Genomic DNA, 21,895 nt, shown 5'->3' on the forward strand with positions numbered 1-21,895 from the left:
CATTGTGTTTAAGAATGAAAAACACACTGGATTTTGTACACTAGAGCGTAAGAAAGTCAATATCCCACTTTGTCCTACATCAGTAGTAATAGTATTTTTTCCCCATTATAAATAGTTTGTACATCAAATTCTTAAAAACTACAAAGGAGAGTAGCATCAGGATTTAAAGCTGCACACAGTTTGGACAAACTAAATTCAGACTTTAAAACTTAAAAAATTGGTCAAAAACAGTTGAAATTTATATAGGTTCATCAGCAATATCGTTGTAACTCTTCTTCTTACCATTTTTTATACCATTCTGGCTTCTTCTTATGAGAGATTCACTTCGAGCTACGCTCTGATATGTTGAAGCTCTATTTTTTCTGTTTAACGTTATGTAGGTTGTGAAGGTGTTGTTTCTTTGCAAGGTTGTACTGTCTGTACCCTCCAAACCTGAAAATAAGTCAGTCAGTTTTATTATGAATAAACCTAATTCCTAAAAAAAGTTCTGTTTCTGACAAGAAATTGAATACATTAAAACAGTGATGAATTACACTCAGTATAAAGGGCAATGACGTGCTTTTTCTCTATATACGACTTCCTAAAATGATATAGTATGTATATTATGAATATAATGCACTCGAGTTACCCCTCTTATATAACCTTTTAGCTGTTTTGGAGGCCTATTTATAAACCATCTTTCAGATAGTTAGACAAGACGATAGGCATCACTGAAAGCAGAATTTTTTATAAATGATGCAGCATTTTTTGAAATCCTAAGTTTGAAACAGTGATTGTGTCTAATTAGGGAACGTATTACAAAATAAATGTTGCCAAGCCTACCGTTAAAACGGTATATCTACCGCTTTTGTGGTTTTTCTATCATTCTCCTGTTTTATTGGTTTGTATATAATCTACCGTGTTTAATAACATTGCTATTATGTGGGTTGTGAAATATTTTATATACTGCGAATTGCCGTAACAACATGTTTTATTTTGTAGTGTTTTTTTGAGGTTATTGGATAAGAAGTTTAATGAGGATTCCAAAAATGTGCTTAAAATAGTTGTTTTCTTACTCCAAGTGCTATGCGATTTTGTCCCTGACTGTCCTTTTAAACTGTGTTTATGGCAGTTCAAATTTTGACACCACTTTTCTCTCTGACTGTACCAAATTTTGTAGTGATTTTTTCAAGTTATTAGATAAAAAATTTAATAAAGATTCCAAAAATGTGCTTAAAACAGTTGTATTTTTACTCAAAGTGGGTTTTACAGTCGATTTTGTCCTTGGCTGTCCTTTCAAACTGTGTTTCTGGCAGTTCAAACTTTGACACCACTTTTCTCTCTGACTGTACCAAATTTTGGAATGTTTTTTCAGGTTATTGAATAGGAAATTTAATGAGTATTCCAAGAATGTGCTTAAAATAGTCGTTTTCTTACTCCACGTGGATTTTACAGGCGATTTTGCCCCTGACTGTGTTTCTAAACTTTGTTTCTGGCAATTCAAATTTTCAGACCGCTTTGCTCCTTGACTGTACCAAATTTTATAGTTTTTTTTCAGGTTATTAGACACGAAATTCAATAAGGATTCCAAAAATGTTCTTAAAACAGTCATTTTCTTACTACAAGTGAGTTTGACAGACGATTTTGTACTGTCCTGTCAAACTGTGTTTCTGGCAGTTCACACTTTGACACCACTTTTCTCTCTGACTGTACCAATTTTTTTTTGTGTTTTTTCAGGTTATTAGACACGAAATTCAATAAGGATTCTAAAAATGTTCTTAAAACAGTCATTTTCTCACTCCAAGTGGGTTTTACAGACCATTTTGTCCCTGACTGTCATTTCAAACTGTGTTTCTGGCAATTCAAACTATGTCATCGCTTTTCTCTCTGACTGTATCAAATTTTGTAGTGTTTTTCAGGGTATTGAATACAAAATTTAATGAGAATTTTAAAAATTTGCTTATAATAGTCATTTTCTTACTCCATGTGGCTTTTACAGGCGATTTTATCTCTGACTGTACCAAACTTTGTAGTGTTTTTTCAGGTTATTAGATAGGAATGAGGATTAAGAATGTACTTAAAATAGTCATTTTCTTACTACAAGTGCGTCACGTGACTGCCTAGCTAAATTATCCTCTAGAACCACGTGATGTATGTCACTGATGTGAAGAAAGTCAAAATTTGCCTAGAATCTGCAAGAATTAGGGTTTATAGTTTTCTTACGGTTTTCGATACAAAATATGTTTTGAGATTTATGACAGTTGTCACGTGACTGTCTAGCTAAATTACCTACTAAAACAACGTGAAATCTGTTACTAATGTCAAAACTTAAACGAAAATAATTGATGAAAAAACGAAAATTGCTATTTTTGTAGTTTGGTTTATATAGCAAACAACAACAGATTATAATTTTATAATGTAAAATAAAATTTGTTTTGATCTACCGTTTTTTAACCGATTATTCTACCGCCATTAAATATTTTGACTTTTTTGACTAAAACTGTTACAAAGAACCTCTTGAATCCTCAGGAATTTTTTTTGTAAATACAAAACTGTACTTAGCATGACAAATAAAAATCTGCTTAAAGTTATTCACCACCTATTTCTTAAATGTAAAATACCGTACATTTACTAAAATTTGTATTCTTTTCCGATCCTTTTTCAGGCTTTATTATTAAATCACACGAATTCAATGCATGTCAAATTCTATAAAAATCTCGACTTAACCTTCTAATGGTGGAAAGTGAACCGATTCAAATGAAACGCTAATTTATAGCCCCTTTACATAACCATCTATAGCAGAACAGCCTACACATGTCGATTGGAATATCTATTAATCACTTGGAGCCGGGAAGTATAGAATTTTACCGAAGAAGAAAGGATACCCGATTTAACTTCGAAATTGCCAGGAAACACCATTGTTTCTCCCTAAATGGGGATGCAGGAAGGGTGCATATTCTGGAAACGTGGTTAATTTGGTTAAGTTTCGGGTCGTCCATTTTAATCGGACTTAGCTAAACCGCATACTGGTAATTTACAGTTTGGATGCGAAACTGAAATTTTGCAATTGGTAGCCCAAAGCCGGTTTAATCTTAAAATATGGCAGGTAACATGTGTGCTAAATAAACTGTGATGATATTCAAGCTATCTCAGTTAAGTTAATTTAAGGACTTTTTTTTGTTACCGACAGATTATGTGTAAAAATATTGTCCTTTTAAGGGACTAACCAGCCAGTGAGTTGCAATCCTGTATCTTGTACCTTTTTTGAGATATTAGTGGAAAAGTGAAGTGGTATTTTAGCACCCTCTAGCGGACAAATGGTGCACACTATCAGTATATTACCTTATCCAGAGGCCTTAAAAATCTTTATTGAAATTCAAAATAACGGTTTTTTTATGGAGAACCCTTCTAAAACTCGTTAAGAAGGTTCCAGTGGTCTGAAACCATGAAATTGACCCAAAATCTTCCAATTACATTTTACAACCTTCCATGTAGCTCTAAAAATGTTTTTTTTATTTCAAAATAACGGCTTTTTTCAAAGTTTCTTAGGAAGGTATTCTCACGTTTTCAGAAACGATTAAATTAGTAGAAAATCACTCAAATTACACCTTACATTTTCACAAACCTTTCACGCAACTCCAGACGTCTTAAAAATGTTTTTTCAATTTCAAAATAACGGTTTTTCTCCTGACAAACATCCTAGATAGACTTTGGAATGTTCTTCACTGACCTGACGATGAAGTTGATATAGAAACCTTCACTTGTCACTGCTTAACACAACAATAATTGCCAGCTGTCATCTTCACGTCAAAATTGACGTTGATGACATATTTGACGTATCTACTTTGGTATTAAAACATTTCTGGGCCTGTTTGACTTCCTCTAATGAGGGTAAGCGAAGAATACATAATTTAATGAACTCAATTTCTCTGTACTTGTCATTTTGGTTGTTATTCTGTCATTCATTTTTATATACAGCGTATCTGTACTACTTAATTTATATAGTTTTTTGATCACTTTGTATAACATCAATTTGACGGTTGTTTTTTTGATGTTGTCTCATAGCCTACTTTCTGTATAATTTAATTTTATAAAATATGTAGGGAGATTTTATTTTATTTTTATAGAATACTAAGATTAAATATTTCATAATACAAATACTGTGTTCAAATTTAGACACTGTTTTTCTCCCTCACTGTACCAAGTTTTGTAGTGCTTTTTAAGGTATTAGATAGAAAATTTAATGGGGATTCCAAAAATGTGCTTAAAACAGTCATTTTCTTACTCAAAGTGGGTTTTATAGGCAATTTTGTCCCTGACTGTTCTTTCAAACTGTGTTTCTGACAGTTCAAATTTTGACACCGCTTTTCTCCCTGACTGTACCAAATTTTGTAGTGTTTTTTAGGTTGTTGGATAGGAAATTTAATGAGTATTCCAAAAATGTGCTTAAAACAGTCATTTTCTGACTACAAGTGGGCTTTTTAGGCAAGTTTGTCCCTGACTGTTCTTTCAAACTGTGTTTCTGACAGTTCAAATTTTGACACTGCTTTTCTCCCTGACTGTACCAAAATTTTGTAGTGTTTTTTAGGTTATTGGATAGGAAATTTAATGGGGATTCCAAAAATGTGCTTAGAACAGTCATTTTCTTACTCCAAGTGAGTTTTATAGGCAATTTTGTCCCTGACTGTTCTTAGAAAATGTGTTTCTGACAGTTCAAACTTTGACACCGCTTTTCTTCCTGACTGTACCAAATTTTATTGTGTTTTTTAGGTTTTTGGATAGGAAATTTAATGGGGATTCCAAAAATATGCTTAAAACAGTCATTTTCTTACTCCAAGTGAGTTTTATAGGCAATTTTGTCCCTGACTGTTCTTAGAAAATGTGTTTCTGACAATTCAAACTTTGACTCCGTTTTTGTCCCTGACTGTAACAAATTTTGTAGTGTTCTTTTAGATCTTCGGATAGGAAATTTAATGAGGATTCCAAAAATGTACTTATAACCGTCATTTTTTTACTCCAAGTGGGTTTTACAGACAATTTTGTCCCTGACTCTCCTTTAATCCGTGTTCAAATTTTAGACCACAATTTCAACTGATTTAAATAGGTATTGTTGCACCCAACTAGTTTTTCCTAAATAATTCGAAAACGGTAAAAGTTACGAATAATTTTAAGGGAATCAAAAACGTTTCCAATCAACTCCTTAACTGAACACCGTAAGTTTGCAGGATCGGTTTTGCTTCCGGTATACAGGGTGTGCAAGAAAATTATGGTGGTTCACTATTTTGGTCACCCTGTACGCAATATTTAAGATACAATTTTTTACTCTACACAACTGGAAAGAGGAGCTCAAAACGGTTCTTTTAAGTGGTTGAACCACCCTGAACTCCCAAAAATAACTGAGTTACAGGGTGTTCAAATTTCAAACCACAATTTCAATTAATTTGAAAATTTGTTGCATCAAACCAGTTTTTGTTAAATAACTCAGAAACCGTGAAAGTTACGAAAAATTTGAAAGAGGGCAAAAATAATTGTAAAGAACTGCTAAACTCATCCCCGGAAGTTTCATAGTTCGTCAGTGCCACTATTATACAGGGTGTGCATGAAAATTGATTCAGATTTTTTGGCCTCCCTGTACGCAATTTTTTAGATATAATTTTTTGCTTTACACCACTGGAAAGAGCCGCTTAAGACGGTTAATTTGAGTGGTTCAACCTATCTAAACTCCCAAAAATAAGCGAGTTACAGAGTGTTCAAATTTCAAACTACACTTTCTTCTGATTTGAAAATTTGTTGTATCAAACCAGTTTTTGCTAAATAACTCAGAAGCGGTGAAAGTTAGGAAAAATTTGAAGGAAAGCTAAAATATTTGTTTTTTATTTGTTTGACAGTCCGTCAGTACCACTACTGTACAGGGGGTACATGAAAATTGTAGTTATTCAGATTTTTTGTTCAGTTGACATTTAATAGAAAAGGAACGACAATTATTACGTCACTGCTTCTAGTCCTGAGACGGACTTTATTTCAATTGTACTCAACAAAACCGTTTGTTTGATAAGCAGTTGAGAAAACTGGCAAACAAAATATCTCCTTAAAGGATTTTCAAAAGAAACAGGAAACGCGTTGTGCATAAGTGAGTGGAGAGTTTATAGCTGAGCGAAAAATGTAAGGTTTAATCGGGAAGATTAAAGATCCAATAACTGTGGCAGTAAAGTTGGAAAATAATAAAAACGGGTCATTTAGTTTACTGGACGTTTATTGTAAATAAATTACCACGATTCAGTTTTAACAGTTACAATCGAGAAAATCCATAACAAAATTTAGTATCTGACTGAAAAAGTTTCATTGTTTATTCTGAGATTTTTATAGTTGCATAGTAGTAGTGTTTAGTTTAACAGAAAATTTGCAAAGCTTTAATAATGCATATTATTTATTTAACAAATTGAACGGTTAAAATAACATGTAAAACAAAAAAGTAATTAATGTTATGGAAATTTGACTGACTAAAAGTACACATTTAACTGAATGGGTAGGATTTATTTTTTCCCCACTGGAATACTATTTTTTTGTGGCACTGTTGCTTTTAATTTACATTGTTTTCACATTCCTAAAGCTCCATTTACTAAAAATCACACTCATTTAATAAAATTGAGTTGTCAAACATGTTGCGTTATCATAAAACTATTAACAACAAGAAAATGAAACACTTTGATTATTCTAACAAGTTCAAAGTTGACGAAATTCAATGGCAATTGTTAACTGACCAGCAAATTTTGATTTGCATACATTTCACTTAAATTAGCATGTATCGTAACATATTTGACGTGTGAAATCAAGTTGCTGGAAATGCAGTTGCCAGTCAAATAATTACAGGACAAAAGTGAAATGCCCTTTTGATTACAAAAGAATTAACGTAGGTGGAAGTTACTTTGCCGAATCACCAAACCGTTAAGGCCGCCATGTTTCTCACTGTGTTGCTAGTTTTATTTGGAGTGTTGTTTCTGATTAAAATTTACTTTGTTCACAGTTCGAAACAGTGCAAGAATTATGTGAGTTTGATTGGGAAAACTGCTCTTATTACGGGAGCAAATACAGGTAAAATTTCAGTTGATGCTAGAGTTGTTTGAATATATTTTTTACAGGAATTGGTTTTCAAGCTGCTTTAGAATTTGCTAAACGTGGTGCTAGAGTAATTTTAGCTTGTCGTGACCAAGAGAAAGCCAATCAGGCACGAGAAAAAATTATTGAGCTCACTCAAAATGAAAACATCTCTCTCAAACTGGTAAAGTCTGTTCCAGGGCTAGTGGCAGTGACGTAATAATTGTCGTTCTTTTTTTTCAAAGTCACGTGACGATTTTCAATCATCAAATTTATTTTCAACAGTTACGCGACTCTTTTTTAACATCAAAACGGAATCCAGAAGGTCATGTGACTGTGTTAAATAGCAAAATATTATTTACAGAGTCACATAACTGTTTTTCATTTTGAAATGATATTTTGAAAATCTCTTGTTAAGTTGTATTTGTTATTTTGATATTACAAATACAATTATTTTCGTTTTATGTCTGATGTGATGTTTCCAAGACCAAAATTTACCGTAAGTTTTAACTGAATAGTACCAAAATGGCATCGAATATCCTTTAATCCACGCAGACAGTGTCAAAAAAAGTCATTTTCAGGTAAATTTTTGTGCACTTTTTCAAATCTATAACTCGCTTATTTCAAACATTCAGTATTGACACTTCTTATAGCAAAAGACAGCTAATGAATAGAACTATCACGTGACCTTAACTGGACAAGGCTAAGTTGTACCGTTTGGTCGCTAGAGGGCGTCAAAATTGATTATATTTTGTTGAATATATTCATAAATATCTTGAAAACGGTTTCAGTTTGGGGTGTAAAATTTTTACTATGTATACACCCCGAAGGGACCCCAGTTTGAAATTAGTAAAAAAAAAAGTCTCTTTGAGCAACACTCAATATGGCTGCTGTTAGTATAGTAGGCTCAAAAATCCTAAATTTGAGTCAAAGTTTCGTGCACTTTTCCAAAAAATCGCCCAAAACTCACTTATTTGAAACATTCTGTATAGATACACCATATAACAAAAGAAAACTAATAAAACTGTTACAAAAAAAAGTTTGACAGCTGTCACGAGAAATATAAAAATTTTCAAATTGTTTTTTTAAAAAAAATTTCAAAAAATTGGACACTATATGCAGGTTTTATGTTTGAATTTTGTAGAAACTGTTTAGTTAATTTAGTTGAAATTTTTGACGTAATAATGACTGTATGCAATTTGACAGCTGTCACTCGGCTCCACCTGAGAGTATTTTGAAATTCATAGTTAATTGATAACTTACCACTATAAGCGGATTTAATGACTGATATATCAGAAACTTGTCCATGAATTCAGCTGACACTTTTGACAGCTGTCAACCTAACCTAATATAACGACTGTACTGAATTTGACAGTTTTTTTACAACCACAAATATTGAAATTAACAACTGCACCCAAAAGAATATCAAACAATTAGACACTGGCCTGGTTTGATGATTGAAATCTTAGAAACCAGCTAACGAAGTTAACTGAAATTTTTGACAGCTGTCAACCAAACCTAGGACAATGAACACTGTGCACAATTTGACAGCTGTCACTTGGCTGAAACTGAAAATATTTTGAATTTTACAGAGATTTCTACAGAAATATCAATAACTTGTATCTTAGAAAGTAGTCCATGAATTCAGTGTCAATCAAACATAGGACGTTAACTGTGCTAAATTTGACAGCTGTCAGCTTCTGATAACCAGAAATATATAAATTAACATTTGTTCCCAAAAGAATATCGAACAATTAGACACTGGAGTGATTTGATGACTAATATCTTAGAAACCAGCTAATGAAATTAACTGAAATTTTTGACAGCTGCCAACCAAACCTTCAAAGTCTTCAACGTAAACAAAAGCTTTTAAATCACGCTCAAGTCGAAAACCACAATCAAATACAATATTTAACACAAATCTAAGACACAGTCACAGTTAATGTCGTCACTGCCACTGAAGTTAAGTAACTGTAACTAGTTAATCCATATACAGGGTGGTCCAGTTTTAAGTGTCAATAATTAACCATTTGATAGCCAATCAAAAAATAAGTTGACTTGCATTGTGTCATTTTTCTGAAAAACGTTTCCTAAGGAAGATACAGTCCTCCAAATTTCAATTTAAAAAATCGTTTTATAGTTTAAAACTGAACATTTAAGAACTAAAAAAAGTCCGAAAATCAAGACAAAGATTGTATTGTGCCTGAAACTCATTTTTTACTACTAAAAATAATATAAAAGTTGACTTTTAATGCTATAACTGACTTTACTAGGACTAAAGAGAGTCCAAAAGTATATTTTCAAGACTTTAATTGGTGTACAACTCAATTTTCTGGACTGGACAACAAGTCTAGAAGTAAATTTAATTTTCGGATTATTTTATTTCTAAAAATTAGTTCTCAAGACTATTTTTGTAGCATTTGGTATCAAAATTTTTTACTTTTATTACTGAAGAAACTTGACTTTTGGAAATAGTCTTAAAATCGATTTTTCAGTCTTAAAAAGCACTAAAAACAGTCTGAATTTCTTAGAGATGCTACAATTTATTGCACCTATGAGTGTAGAAGTCAATTTAATAGTGAAGAAGCTTGAAATAACATTTTCAAGACTATGGGCAGTGGACACACTGGCTTTTAGGCCTGATAAGTCAAAAACTTTGTAAAGATAGTCTTGAAACTCGATTTGAGGCACTGAAAACAGCCTTAAAACACTAAAAATAGTCTAGTTTATTAAGAAATACCCGAATTTTTAGCACTGAGGTGTCTAGAAGTCGATTTAATAGTGACAAAGCTTCGAATGCCATTTTAAGTCTATGAAGAATGTAAAAAATGTTTTTTAAGTTTGCTATGTCAATAACTTGGTGAAGATAGTCTTGAAACTCGATTTTCCAAGCTGAAAGCAGTTTTGAAGCACTAAAAATAGTCTAGAATTCGAAGAAAATGAAAAGCAAAGTAAAAAGCACGAAAAGTTAGATTTTATAACAATTTTCATGAATGTTAATGTCCTGCATCTAAGACTATTTTCAAGACTAAAATATTGAAATTTGTCTTCAAATTATGAAAACTTACTTCAAATGCAAATTTTAAGCTTCTAATATCACTTTTCATTAGTTCAGTTACATTTTGGGGTTCAAGTCAATTTTTAAGGTTTAAATGTATGAGTTTGTAGTAACAAATTCTTGAAAAAGTAGTTTTTATGTCTACAAGTCAATTTTTAGTATTAAAGTCTCTCGATTGGCATGAAAATTGATTGTATTTTCCTTAGGAAGCACTTTTCAGGAAAATGACATAATGAATGTCAACTTATTTTTGAATTGGCTATGGATTGGTGAATTATTAACATTTAAAACTGGACCACCCTGTATTAAGTAGGTAATTTCAGTTGGACTTATCCTCATTACTTTCAATTAAACGGTGTGTTGATGACATCCTGAAATCAGAAACCAAGTTGGATATCTTAGTAAACAATGCTGGAGCTGGAGGTTTGTTGAACAAAATCACAGAAGATGGTCTGCAAGTGTTGATGCAAATCAACTATTTTGGTCCCGTGTTACTAACTACTTCACTACTCAGTAATTACCTTAACTCCACCCAAACTTTAACTTTATAAAAGCCCAAATGTTAAAGGTTTAATGCGGAAAACACCAGGAAGTCGCATTATCAATGTGGCTTCTCTGATGGCTAAGACGGGCAAATTTGATCCGGGGAACCTAAACCAATACGCCGGAAGGTACGGAACTTATGCAAACTCTAAATTGTGTAACATTTTATTTACTATTCGGTTGGCTGAGTTACTGAAAGGTTAGTGGGTCTTATAGAAGTTACAAGTACCACACAACCACTTTATGTTTAAGGAACTGGAGTTAATGTGTTTTCGCTGCATCCTGGAGCTGTACGAACTGATATATTTAGAAGAATGACTGGATGGAGGAAGATTTTATTGAACTTTGTGGCTTATTTTACTTTTAAGGTAAGATAGTAAGATACTTTTGCAATACTGTACTTTGATATATTACAATTTAGTGTAACTTTCATTATTGGCCTTTTTGGGAAAATGAAACTTCAAAAACTCTTATCCTAATTTAGATCATCTTAATCGACTTTGAGAATATCGTCACTCCAAAGTTAAAATATTACTTTCTCAATGTAAAGGTAACCGTTCTATAAAATTAGATGTTTCCGGTGAAAACAGCTTTGTTCACCATAATGGAAAACCGTAATATCAGGATTTTTAAACATCACGAAATAGCTAAAGTTATTTTTCTATAATATGTCTATTGAATAGAGAAAGTGGGCGTTTAATAATATACATCTACCAAATGACAGTATAAGCCCACGTTTGTACCTACTTTACAAACCGATAATAAAGCAATTAAAACTTAAGTTTGATATGGAAACCTGATAATGACAACTTCAGTAAATTTGGTTGAAGATAACCCAAAATCCACACAGTTTGGACCTTTATTGGTTTTAAGGGTAAAAGGGCTAAACGTTCAAATTTAGAAGAAAACGTATTATGTACCAAATAAATGTATTGCCAAAAACTAGCCCTGTTTGAAAGGTAAATTTGTCAAAACCTATAAACTCAAATAAAGAAAACTGAATGGTATAAAAGAATGAAGAAAAATGATGTAATAATACAGTGCGTTTTTTTTAACGCGCAACATAGGATTTTACGTGTTAAATTTTTAAGTCCATGTTAGACCATTTTATTTTGGAACTGCAAGTCTATAACTTGACGGGTGTGTCTTTAGTACCCTGAAGCTTAAGTAAGTCTAGCAATTTGGTCTAAAAAGTGATTAAAAACTGGAAAAAAATCATTTTTTTTCGAAAAGATTTTATCGTTCCATACTCCCTGTATGCATTGTTGTTCCTTGTTGTTTTTATACTGGCAGGGCAGGTAACAGGTAAAGTGACATATTTTGACTGCATCACGACCCGACATCTTTTGAACGTCAAAAGGGCATTTTATGATTGTTTGGAATACTGTTTGGCTTCAAACGGAGGTCACTTTGAACAATTCACTTATAAAAATACTTCTTTTGTTCTTAACTTTCTTGATATAAAGTTAATGATCACCCTGTTTTACTTTCTACGCCAAATTTTACCTGCTACCTGCCGTGCCAGTATCAAAAACAACAAAGAACAACAATGCATACAGGGAGTATGAAACGATAAAACCTTTTCGAAAAAAGATGATTTTTTGCAAGCTTTTTAACACTTTTTAGGCCGAATTGTTAAACTTACTTAAGCTTCAGGGTACGAAACAGCCACCCGTCAAGTTTTATACTTGTAGTTCCAAAATAACATGGTCTAACATGGGCTTAAAAATTTAACACGTAAAATCCTATGTTGCGCGTTAAAAAAAACGCACTGTATACAGAAGGTGTCATATTTTAAATTTTAGGGTTTTGTCATATTAAATGCAGTGAATAGCAACTTGTTTTTTATAATCAATTTTTATAGAAGATTAAAACTAAATTTAAACTAACTAACTAACTAGTTCTTGTATTGCTGTTTTTAAGCCACTGTGTAAGTCTGGGCCAACAGAATCAAACGATGTATAATATACACGGTGTCCTATTTTAAATTTTTTGGGTTTTGTTGCTTTAAAAGCAGTGATGTCACTTTACTAGCAGTTTTTACAGGAAGGTAAACTCAATTGATCTGAAAAATCTCAGTTACTAGGCAGTTTTTGAATTGTGTAGATCTGGGAAAGCAGAATCAAACGACGACATAATATACTTGGGTTTGATTGCTTTAAATGCAGTAATATCACTTTTCAGTAGTGATGGGTAAATTACCTGTAAAGTAAATATTTTACTTTACCAAGAAAATTTGATCGGTAAATTACTGGTAAGTTGGAAATACTGTGTTTCTGGCAGTTCATATTTTGACACCGGTTTTCGCCTTGACTGTATTAAATTTTGTAGCCTTTTTTTTATGTTATTGGATAGGAAATTTAACGAGGATTCCAAAAATGTGCTTTTAACAGTCACTTTTTTTGCTATAAGTGGGTGTTACAGCCGATTTTGTTCCTGACTGTCATTTCAAACTGGGTTTCTGACAGTTCAAATTTTGACACCGCTTTTCTCTCTGACTGTACCAAATTTTGTAGTGTTTTTTAAATTGTACGTTCAGAAATTTGATGAGGATTCCAAAAATGTGCTTCAAACTGTCATTTTCTAACTCCAGTTGGGTTTTGCAGGCGATTTTGTCTTTGACTGTCCTTTCAAACTATGTTTTTGGCAGTTCAAATTTTGACACCGCTTTCCTCACTGACTGTAGCAAATTTGGAAGTGTTTTTTAGGTTAGTTGACAGGAAATTTCATAACGATTCCAAAAATGTGCTTCAAACTGTCATTTTCTAACTCCAGGTGGGTTTTACAGGCGATTTTGTCGCTCACTGTCCTTTCAAACTGTGGTTCTAGCAGTTCAAACTTTGACACCGCTTTTCTCCCTGACTGTACCAAATTTGGAAATGTTTTTAGGTTAGGTTTACTCCAGGTGGGTTTTATATGCAATTTTGCCCCGGACTGTCCTTTCATACTGTGTTTTTCTCAGTTCAAACGTTGATTCACCGCTTTTCTTTCTAACTGTATTAAATATTGAAGAGTTTTTTACGTTATTGGATCGGAAATTTCATAACGATTCCAAAAATGTGCTGAAAACAGTCATTTTCTAAGTCCAAGTGGGTTTTACAGGCGATTTTGTCCCTGTCTGTCCTTTCAAACTGTGTGTCACTGTGTCACTGGCCAAATTGAAATTTACTGATAAAATTGGTAAATTTCACACAAAATTTTACTACACTTACACTTTTTACAGGAGGTTAAAACCAAATTTGATCTATAATATCTCAGAAACTAGACACTTTTTGTATTGCACTTTTTAGTCCACTGTGTAGATCTGGGCAAGCAGAATCAAACTACGTAATAATATACAGGATGTTCAATTTGAAATTTGTGGGTTAAAGCAACTAAACGCAGTGATGTCACTTTATCCTAAGTTTTACAAGAGAAACAAATTTTGGATAAACTCTGTACTAAATTTTGTTCAGGGTGATCATCAATGAAAGTACCAAAATTAGTAGACTTACTTAGCACAATGCCTGAAAAAAATTAACTTCTTGAAAAACTGTGAGAACGAGTTGTCTTGAATGAAATAAGTGTAAACTGTAATATTGACTGATAACGACTAGAAACATGTAACTAAAATCAAATAAGTCAAGATTTAGTGCAGACCACTTTCTAATAACTTTAATAGCTCAACGAAAAGTAGCTGCCAAGATTTTTAATAACATTTCCAATCTTATAAAGTTTTACTTCATTTATTAAAGTTACAGTTTATTTCAGTAAATCCTCTTATTAGACGTTGTTACAAGTGATGACTAGACCAATTCCCCATTGTAATTTCTGCTTAATTTACCAAAAATGGTGCTATTACACAAGATTGACTAAAAGTCTAAAAATTTCCATTCACTGTATTACCTCTTCAATAAGAAAATCATATCAATTGAGACAATTCCAACATTTTACTTAAAATAATAACATTTGATGTGAAATCAAATTTATTTTATTATTTTAAGTAAAACTCAGAAAAACATATTTTCCATCTCCTTTTTCCTTTTCCCTAAGAAAACATTCCTCAAATGTTTGCAGCTAAGTTATACCTTTAAGGTAAAAGACTCCCTTCCGGTTTCCTGAAAGACACAACAATTTCAAACGCCTTGTCCGAAAAGTAAATAGCAACTTTCGCAATTAGTCCTTTGCCAAGTTTAGATTTAGCCCTAATCCAGACCTTGTTTACTCAAAGTTGGTAAATAGTCGAAAAGTCACGTAAAACCAACTGCTTTTAGTATGTTAGACTAATTTAAATCAATTTTCAGACACCGGAAGAAGGCGCTCAAACTATAATTTACACAGCCACAGAAAGGAATTTGGACAAACTTTCCGGACAACATTTCGAAGAGTGCCAAGCAGTTTCATCATATTCGAATATCACTCCAGATTTGGCACTGAAAACGTGGCAGGAAACTTGTAAATTGCTTTCTCTTGACGAAACCCTTAAAACCGTTTTAATTGAGTAATAATAAAGTAATTGCATAAGAAAGGGAAAGTAAGATTACTGTCCCTAACTCCCCATAAGCTGCTTATCAAGAAAATAACGTAATTCAACCGTTACGGTTAAAATTAACTATCCGTTTTGCAGCATGAAAAGAACATTAAAGATAATACAATTGGCTTTTTCTTTAGGCTCATTATGAGAGCCTCCAGTATAATTAGGGTAATTATAAACTGATTTTGAATGGAATTTTGCCCTAGATTTGGTGCGTAATTGTCTTTTGGATGTCGATGACACTCTCCCTCACGCCTCAAGGGCTTTCACAGGCAGGAAAACAAAAGGTTTGCGTGTCATGAAATGCAATTATCATATATTATTATTATATGATTATGGTTTGAAATTTGAGCACCCTGTAACTCGGTTATTATTGGGAATTTAGGGAGGTTAAACCACACAAATTAACCGTCTTGAGCTCCTCTTTCCAGTGGTGTGAAACACAAAATTCTATCTTAAAAATTGCGTACAGGGTGACAAAAATAGTGAACCACCATAATTTTCTTACACATCTTGTATACTGTAAGCAAAAACGGTCCTGCAATCTTACGGTGTTAGGATAAGGAGTTGATTAGGAATATTTTTGGTATATTGCACTTTTTTGTAACTTTCGCCGTTTTCGAGTTATTTAGCAAAAATTGGTTTGATGCAACAAGTTTTTAAATCAGTTGAAATTGTGGTTTGGAAATTTGAACACGGTTTAAAGAACAGTTAGGGACAAAATTATTTGTAAAACCAACTTGGAGTAAGAAAATGATTATTTTAAGCACATTTTTGGAATCCTCATTTAATTTTCTATTAAATAATATAAAAAAACACCACAAAATTTGGTACAGTCAGGGAAAAAAGCGGTGTCAAAGTTTGAATTGTCAGAAACACAGTTTGAAAGGACATTCAGAGACAAAATCGCCTGTAAACCTCACTTGGAGTAAGAAAATGACTAATTTAAACAAATTTTTGGAATCCTCATTGAATTTCCTATCAAACAACCTGGAAAAACAGTACAAAATTTGGTACAGTCAGGGAAAAAAGCGGTGTCAAAGTTTGAATTGTCAGAAACACAGTTTGAAAGGACATTCAGAGACAAAATCGCCGGTAAACCCCTCTTGGAGTAAGAAAATGACTAATTTAACCACATTTTTGGAATCCTCATTTAATTTTCTATTCAATAATCTGAAAGAACACTACAAAATTTGGTACAGTCAGGGAAAAAAGCGGTGCCAAAATTTGAATTGTCAGAAACACAGTTTGAAAGGACATTCAGAGACAAAATCACCTGTAAAACCCACTTGTTGTGAGAAAATGACTGTTTTAAGCACATTTTTAGAATCCTCATTGAATTTCCTATCAAACAACCTGTAAAAACAGTACAAAATTTGGTACAGTCAGCGAAAAAAGCGGTGTCAAAGTTTGAATTGTCAGAAACAAAGTTGGAAAGGACATTCAGAGACAAAATCGCCTGTAAACCCTTCTTGGAGTAAGAAAATGACTAATTTAAACACATTTTTGGAATCCTCATTTAATTTTCTATTAAATAATATGAAAAAATACTACAAAATTTGGTACAGTCAGGGAAAAAAGCGGTGAAAAGTTTGAATTGTCAGAAACACAGTTTGAAAGGACACTCAGAGACAAAATCGCCGGTAAACCCCTCTTGGAGTAAAAAAATGACTAATTTAAACACATTTTTGGAATCCTCATTTAATTTTCTATTCAATAATCTGAAAAAAACAGTACAAAATTTAGTACAGTCAGGGAAAAAAGCGGTGTCAAAATTTGAATTGTCAGAAACACAGTTTGAAAGGACACTCAGAGACAAAATCGTCTGTAAACCTTTCTTGTAGTAAGAAAATGACTGTTTTAAGCACATTTTTGGAATCATCATTAAATTTCCTATTGACAAACACAAAGAAAACACTACAAAATTGGATGCGGTCAGGGAGAAAAGCGTTGTCAAAACTTGAACTGCTAGAAACACAGAATTTGTTATTTACCAGTAATTTCCCTATCACTGTTAATAATATACTTCTGGTGTCTCTTTGTCACTGATTTCAAATGGTTTACCGTTAATAATTAATGTAGAACTCCAGTTAAGCTCATTTACACGAAATGTTTGACATGTAAACAAAATTTTGAACTGGAAAGGTCAAGTGATCCGAATGAACGAGTTATTTTATTTATTTAGCAAACAAAGTTGTTTGAAATTCCTTTTTCCCGTTTTCCAGTTGCGTTTGAGCTTTTCAAGATTGTATATTCGCTGCTTGTCGCCCAAAAAGGGTCCCTAAAATGTCCTGGAATTTGCATAAAGCTAATTCCTTAACAAGGGACAACAGTGGAAAGTGTGTGGTATTTGTTTTATAGTTGGACGTGCTAGTTAAGATGCTTTCGTTTAAGTTTAAAGGTAAACCCTTTTTACCTTCTAAATTTTGAACCCAACTCCACAACAAAGACCAGTTGAGACATGCAAGTCATTACCCAAAACATGCTAATCCCATTTGGATCTATTGTTTATTCCACCGCTTTACCAAGAAATAACGATAATTGTACTGTGATAAATTATAGCAAAAGCTCAGTTTTAGATACGTACAGGCGTTATTTTGGTGAAATCTCGAGCCGGTCGACCCTCGGGACTTTCTCAAATAGCAGCTTTTACAGCAAGGCAAAGTCCTGAAAATCAGCAACAGCCCATCCCGAAATCTTGTGTTCATGTAGCAGTAAATAATCGGGTTGTAACAGGCATGGGACATTGCCAATCCGTGAAGAGGGATGTAAACGTAAGGCTTCCAGTGATCCTCAATATGAGTCTGGAATATCTGTAAAAAAAAAAGTTTGTAAAAGCTGGACGAACTTTGAAGAAAACTGGTCTTGAAAGCTGTCCTCCCAACTTATCGCAAGTTTTGTTTATAGTTAATTGATTTTAGTGGACAAATTCATAAGTGTTGGCTAGGGATGCATTAAGTTAATTGTCTGGCAAACTTACAGGATGACCATTCGAATGTTATCGCTTTGGACAGTCTTACAGTTTCCATTACGGAATTTGTACTTTATAGCTGCGGTGGGTTTGTTGTGCACTAACCGGAAAACGCTAGCCGGAAACATTAATATTTCAAATGATTTAAATGGGTGGCAAAACCGTAAAATCCAGAACAAACCAGACCGAACTTATTTCCAAAAGCCCCAATTTTAATGAACAAAATGGTTACAAACGTAGTTTTGGTAAAAGGTAAAGAAAAAGGCAATGTTAGTTTAGTCCTTGGTTTTAGTTATTTAAGTTTTTCTGGCATCAAAAGTAATAAATTTTGTCTGATTTTCAGTGATGGTCCATTAAGAATGATATAATCAAAATATTTCGATTATTATAACTAAGCAATCAAATAATCGATATTTATGATCTATTAGGAAATGGTTGAAAAGTTTTATTGATTCACTTAATGTTCAAACTTTAGACCAGTGTTGCCAAAAAAAACTTTCTTAAAAAGATTTTACTAAAATTTCCCAGACTTTTTTTAGGTCTGTTGAGTTTTGCTCTAATTCTACTTATAGTTTGCAAATCTTTTAAATGTCCACTTAAAATGCTATTATTACGTCTACTTAATATGAATTTGCTGATCTCAAAACGAACAGAATTTACAACTTCCTTTTGAGCGTTTGTATTTACTTAGGTTTCAAACAAAATTTCAAATATCCAAGTATGGTTCGAATCAACACTGCTTCAGACAAAAATCAAATATAGAATATAATTATTCGATGATTATTTGAATTTTATTAGCCAATTTTGAATACAAATTTAAGTTCCTAATTTAAATATAAAAAGCAAATATTTCGATTATGAAAATGTATCGAATATGCCCAACAGTGTGATTTTCTTGATATCGTAAATTACTCCATTTATAATTGTAAAGTTGACGTGCAGCCTCATTTGGGACTAATTTGCATTGATTGGGGTGTGTAACGACGTTCACCATCTTTATTTACTACTCCCTTAGTGCAGGCACTACTTTTTTTTGAAATATGCAGAAAATTCGGTACGTTTACCCTAATTTAAGATTCAACCACCAATTTGTCATTCCTGATAGTCTTTATCTAAACATTTGACTTTGAGATTGCTTTCTTAAAAAACCCTTTTAACACAAAAGGGATTAATTGAAAAATTTGCATCTAAATTAGGGTTGTTTTTACATCTCCAGGCAATTATATTAGTCTCAAATATTAATTACTGTATTCGGAAACATTTGTTGTTTTGCTCTTGCGTGTTAACTATAAACAAGAAAACCTAATTTTTCTTCAAACTCAGTGAGCTTTAAGGGTCCAATCATCATAACTTTGAAGATTACGATTTCTTGTGTCAACATTATTTCTGCGTACCTCTAAATTTAGACAGAGGAACCAATTAACACCCCAGTTTGTCAACCCTGATTGAAACACCTTTAGTAAATATTCAATATTGATAATATCAACACGCTAATGGACTAGATAGCACATTATAAAATACATAAATGATCAAACGAAACGACTTTTGAAATCAGCTTTGTGTATCCAGCCACCGATAAATGGGCAAACTGGAATCGGTGTTAAATCGCTTTAATCTATATTCCTAGTTGAAAGCATGTAATCCTCGTTATTGGAATAATTTTAATGGTTTCATTTGACTTTCAAAAGAACTGAACCAACATAATAACAAAGGCTTTATGCTTAGTGACGTGTAGAAATCAATAAATTGATCATGTTGGTTTTTGCTAATTTATATTACTGATTAATTGCTAACAATTCCAAACAGTTAATAAAAGTTTGGATACCTGAAACTGACAGAGTAACTCCATAATTAGGGCGTAATTACCAATATTTGATATTAGCACTCTAAATGACTTCTGCAATTTCTATAAGCTGGCAATTCATTTACAGAATATAATTTCTAACTGTAAAATCAGAGCAATTTAGCGTGTTTTTGTGACTGTGATTAAAGAAGTTCTGACGCAAAGAAACAGAGTGTAAAACTCGTTGAAGTCTTTGTGCAGGTCTTCAAGTTTTCTATCTTTACAAGTATGAGAATTTAATTTAGTTCCCAAAGGGCGCTTGAGGACTTTAGAAATCAATAACCTATTTTCTGTTAGATCAAAGAAAGTCTGAAACATTTCCAAGTTAACTAGACTCAAAAAACGTAGTAGTTAGATGGTTTGATGTCAAAACTTCTCTTTAATATAATAATTCAGCCTCAACAAAAATGGCATTTTTGGTATCAAAATAACTAAACTTCTTAGAAGGAATTAGGAGAGATTTTTTTGAACTCTTGGGCAAAAATACAAGAAGTTTCTTTGATTTTCAATATACTTGACAGTTTGTACTAATATAAACTTACCATGTACAAGTTGTAGGGTAGCCAGCACACCGTGAACACCAGAACAACAGTAATCATCATTTTGATCATCTGAAAAAAAAAAATGGTGATGGGTGTATTCATACTGTGTTTCAGTCAGTTCAAATTTTGACAAAAAAATCATTTTCTCACTTCAAGTGATTTTTACCAGCCTTTCAAACTGTTGATTTAGCTTTTAATACTTTGACACCGCTCTTCTTCCTGACTGTACTCAATATTGTCCTGTTTTTTTAGGTTATTGAATATGAAATTCAATAAGGATTCTAAAAATGTGCTTTAACCACTCAGTTTCTTTTTCCAAATGAATTTCACAGACGATTTTGTCCCTGACTGTCGTTTCAAACTGTGATTTTGGCAGTTCAAATTTTGGCACCGTTTTTCTCCCTGACTGTACCAAATTTTGTAGTGATTTTTTCAGGTTGTTGGATACGAAATTTAAGAGGATTTCAAAAATATGCTTAAAACTGTCATTTTCTTACTACTAGTGTGTTTTACAGGCGATTTTGTACCTTACTGTCATTTCAAATTGTGTTTGTGACAGTTCAAACTTTGACACCGCTTTTCTCCTTGACTGTACCAAATTTTGAAGTGTTTTTCAGGTTATTGAATAGAAAATTTAATGGGGATTAGAAAAATGTGCTTAAAACAGTCATATTCTCACTCCAAGTGGGTTTTACAGGCGATTTTGTACCTGACTGTCGTTTCAAACTGTGTTTTTAACTTTTAAAACTTTGACACCGCTCTTCTTCCTGACTGTTCCAAATTTTGTAGTGATTTTTTCAGGTTGTTGGATACGAAATTTATGAGGATTTAAAAAATATGCTTAAAACTGTCATTTTCTTACTCCAAGTGTGTTTTACAGGCGATTTTGTACCTTACTGTCATTTCAAATTGTGTTTGTGACAGTTCAAACTTTGACACCCCTTTTCTCCCTGACTGTACCAAATTTTGTAGTGATTTTTTCAGGTTGTTGGATAGGAAATTTAATGAGGATTTCAAAAATATGCTTAAAACAGTCATTTTCTCACTCCAAGTGGGTTTGACAAGTAATTAAGTCTCTAGTTGTCAAACTGTGCTCAAAAGTTGCAAAAATCAGGATTTAGAAAATATTTCTTGCAGTATTTGATACAAAACGTGTTTCTGAGATTTATGACATTGATCAGGTGACTGTTTAACTAAATTATCCTCCAAAAACCACGTGATATATGTGACTAATGTCAAAATTTGCCTAGAATTTGCAAGAATTACAGTTTAATAGTTTTTTTTACAATTTTCGAAACTAGACGTATTTCTAGGATTTATGGCAGTTATTCTGACAATTCTCAGTAAAGTT

The 21,895-nt window shown here is 32.6% G+C and overlaps 2 protein-coding genes across 5 annotated transcripts in view; one reads left to right on the forward strand and one right to left on the reverse strand.

The window, feature by feature from the left end:
• Nucleotides 1-39: 39 nt before the first annotated feature.
• LOC145735107 (RYamide receptor-like) overlaps nt 40-21,895 on the reverse strand; it is a 70,491-nt gene continuing 48,635 nt past the window's right edge. For all 4 annotated transcript variants that reach the window (XM_081988848.1, XM_081988847.1, XM_081988850.1 and 1 more), the window contains exons 5-7: nt 20,545-20,613; nt 17,776-18,001; nt 40-432 (exon numbers count right to left, since the gene is read on the reverse strand). In XM_081988848.1, coding sequence (XP_081844974.1) covers nt 239-432; nt 17,776-18,001; nt 20,545-20,613 — 489 coding nt within the window. In that variant the 3' untranslated portion in view covers nt 40-238. The remainder of the gene's footprint in view (nt 433-17,775; nt 18,002-20,544; nt 20,614-21,895) is intronic.
• On the forward strand, nt 6,797-15,182 carry LOC145735401 (retinol dehydrogenase 11-like). The gene is made up of 6 exons (XM_081989275.1): nt 6,797-7,071; nt 7,119-7,258; nt 10,456-10,645; nt 10,701-10,874; nt 10,928-11,043; nt 14,959-15,182. Exons 1-6 carry the CDS (start codon nt 6,936-6,938, stop codon nt 15,157-15,159), a joined length of 957 nt encoding a protein of 318 aa, XP_081845401.1. The 5' UTR covers nt 6,797-6,935; the 3' UTR covers nt 15,160-15,182.

Source organism: Ips typographus, linkage group LG11 (genome assembly GCF_016097725.1).
Source record: "Ips typographus isolate SLU linkage group LG11, UJ_Ityp_2.0, whole genome shotgun sequence".
NCBI classification, from domain to species: Eukaryota; Metazoa; Arthropoda; class Insecta; order Coleoptera; family Curculionidae; genus Ips; species Ips typographus.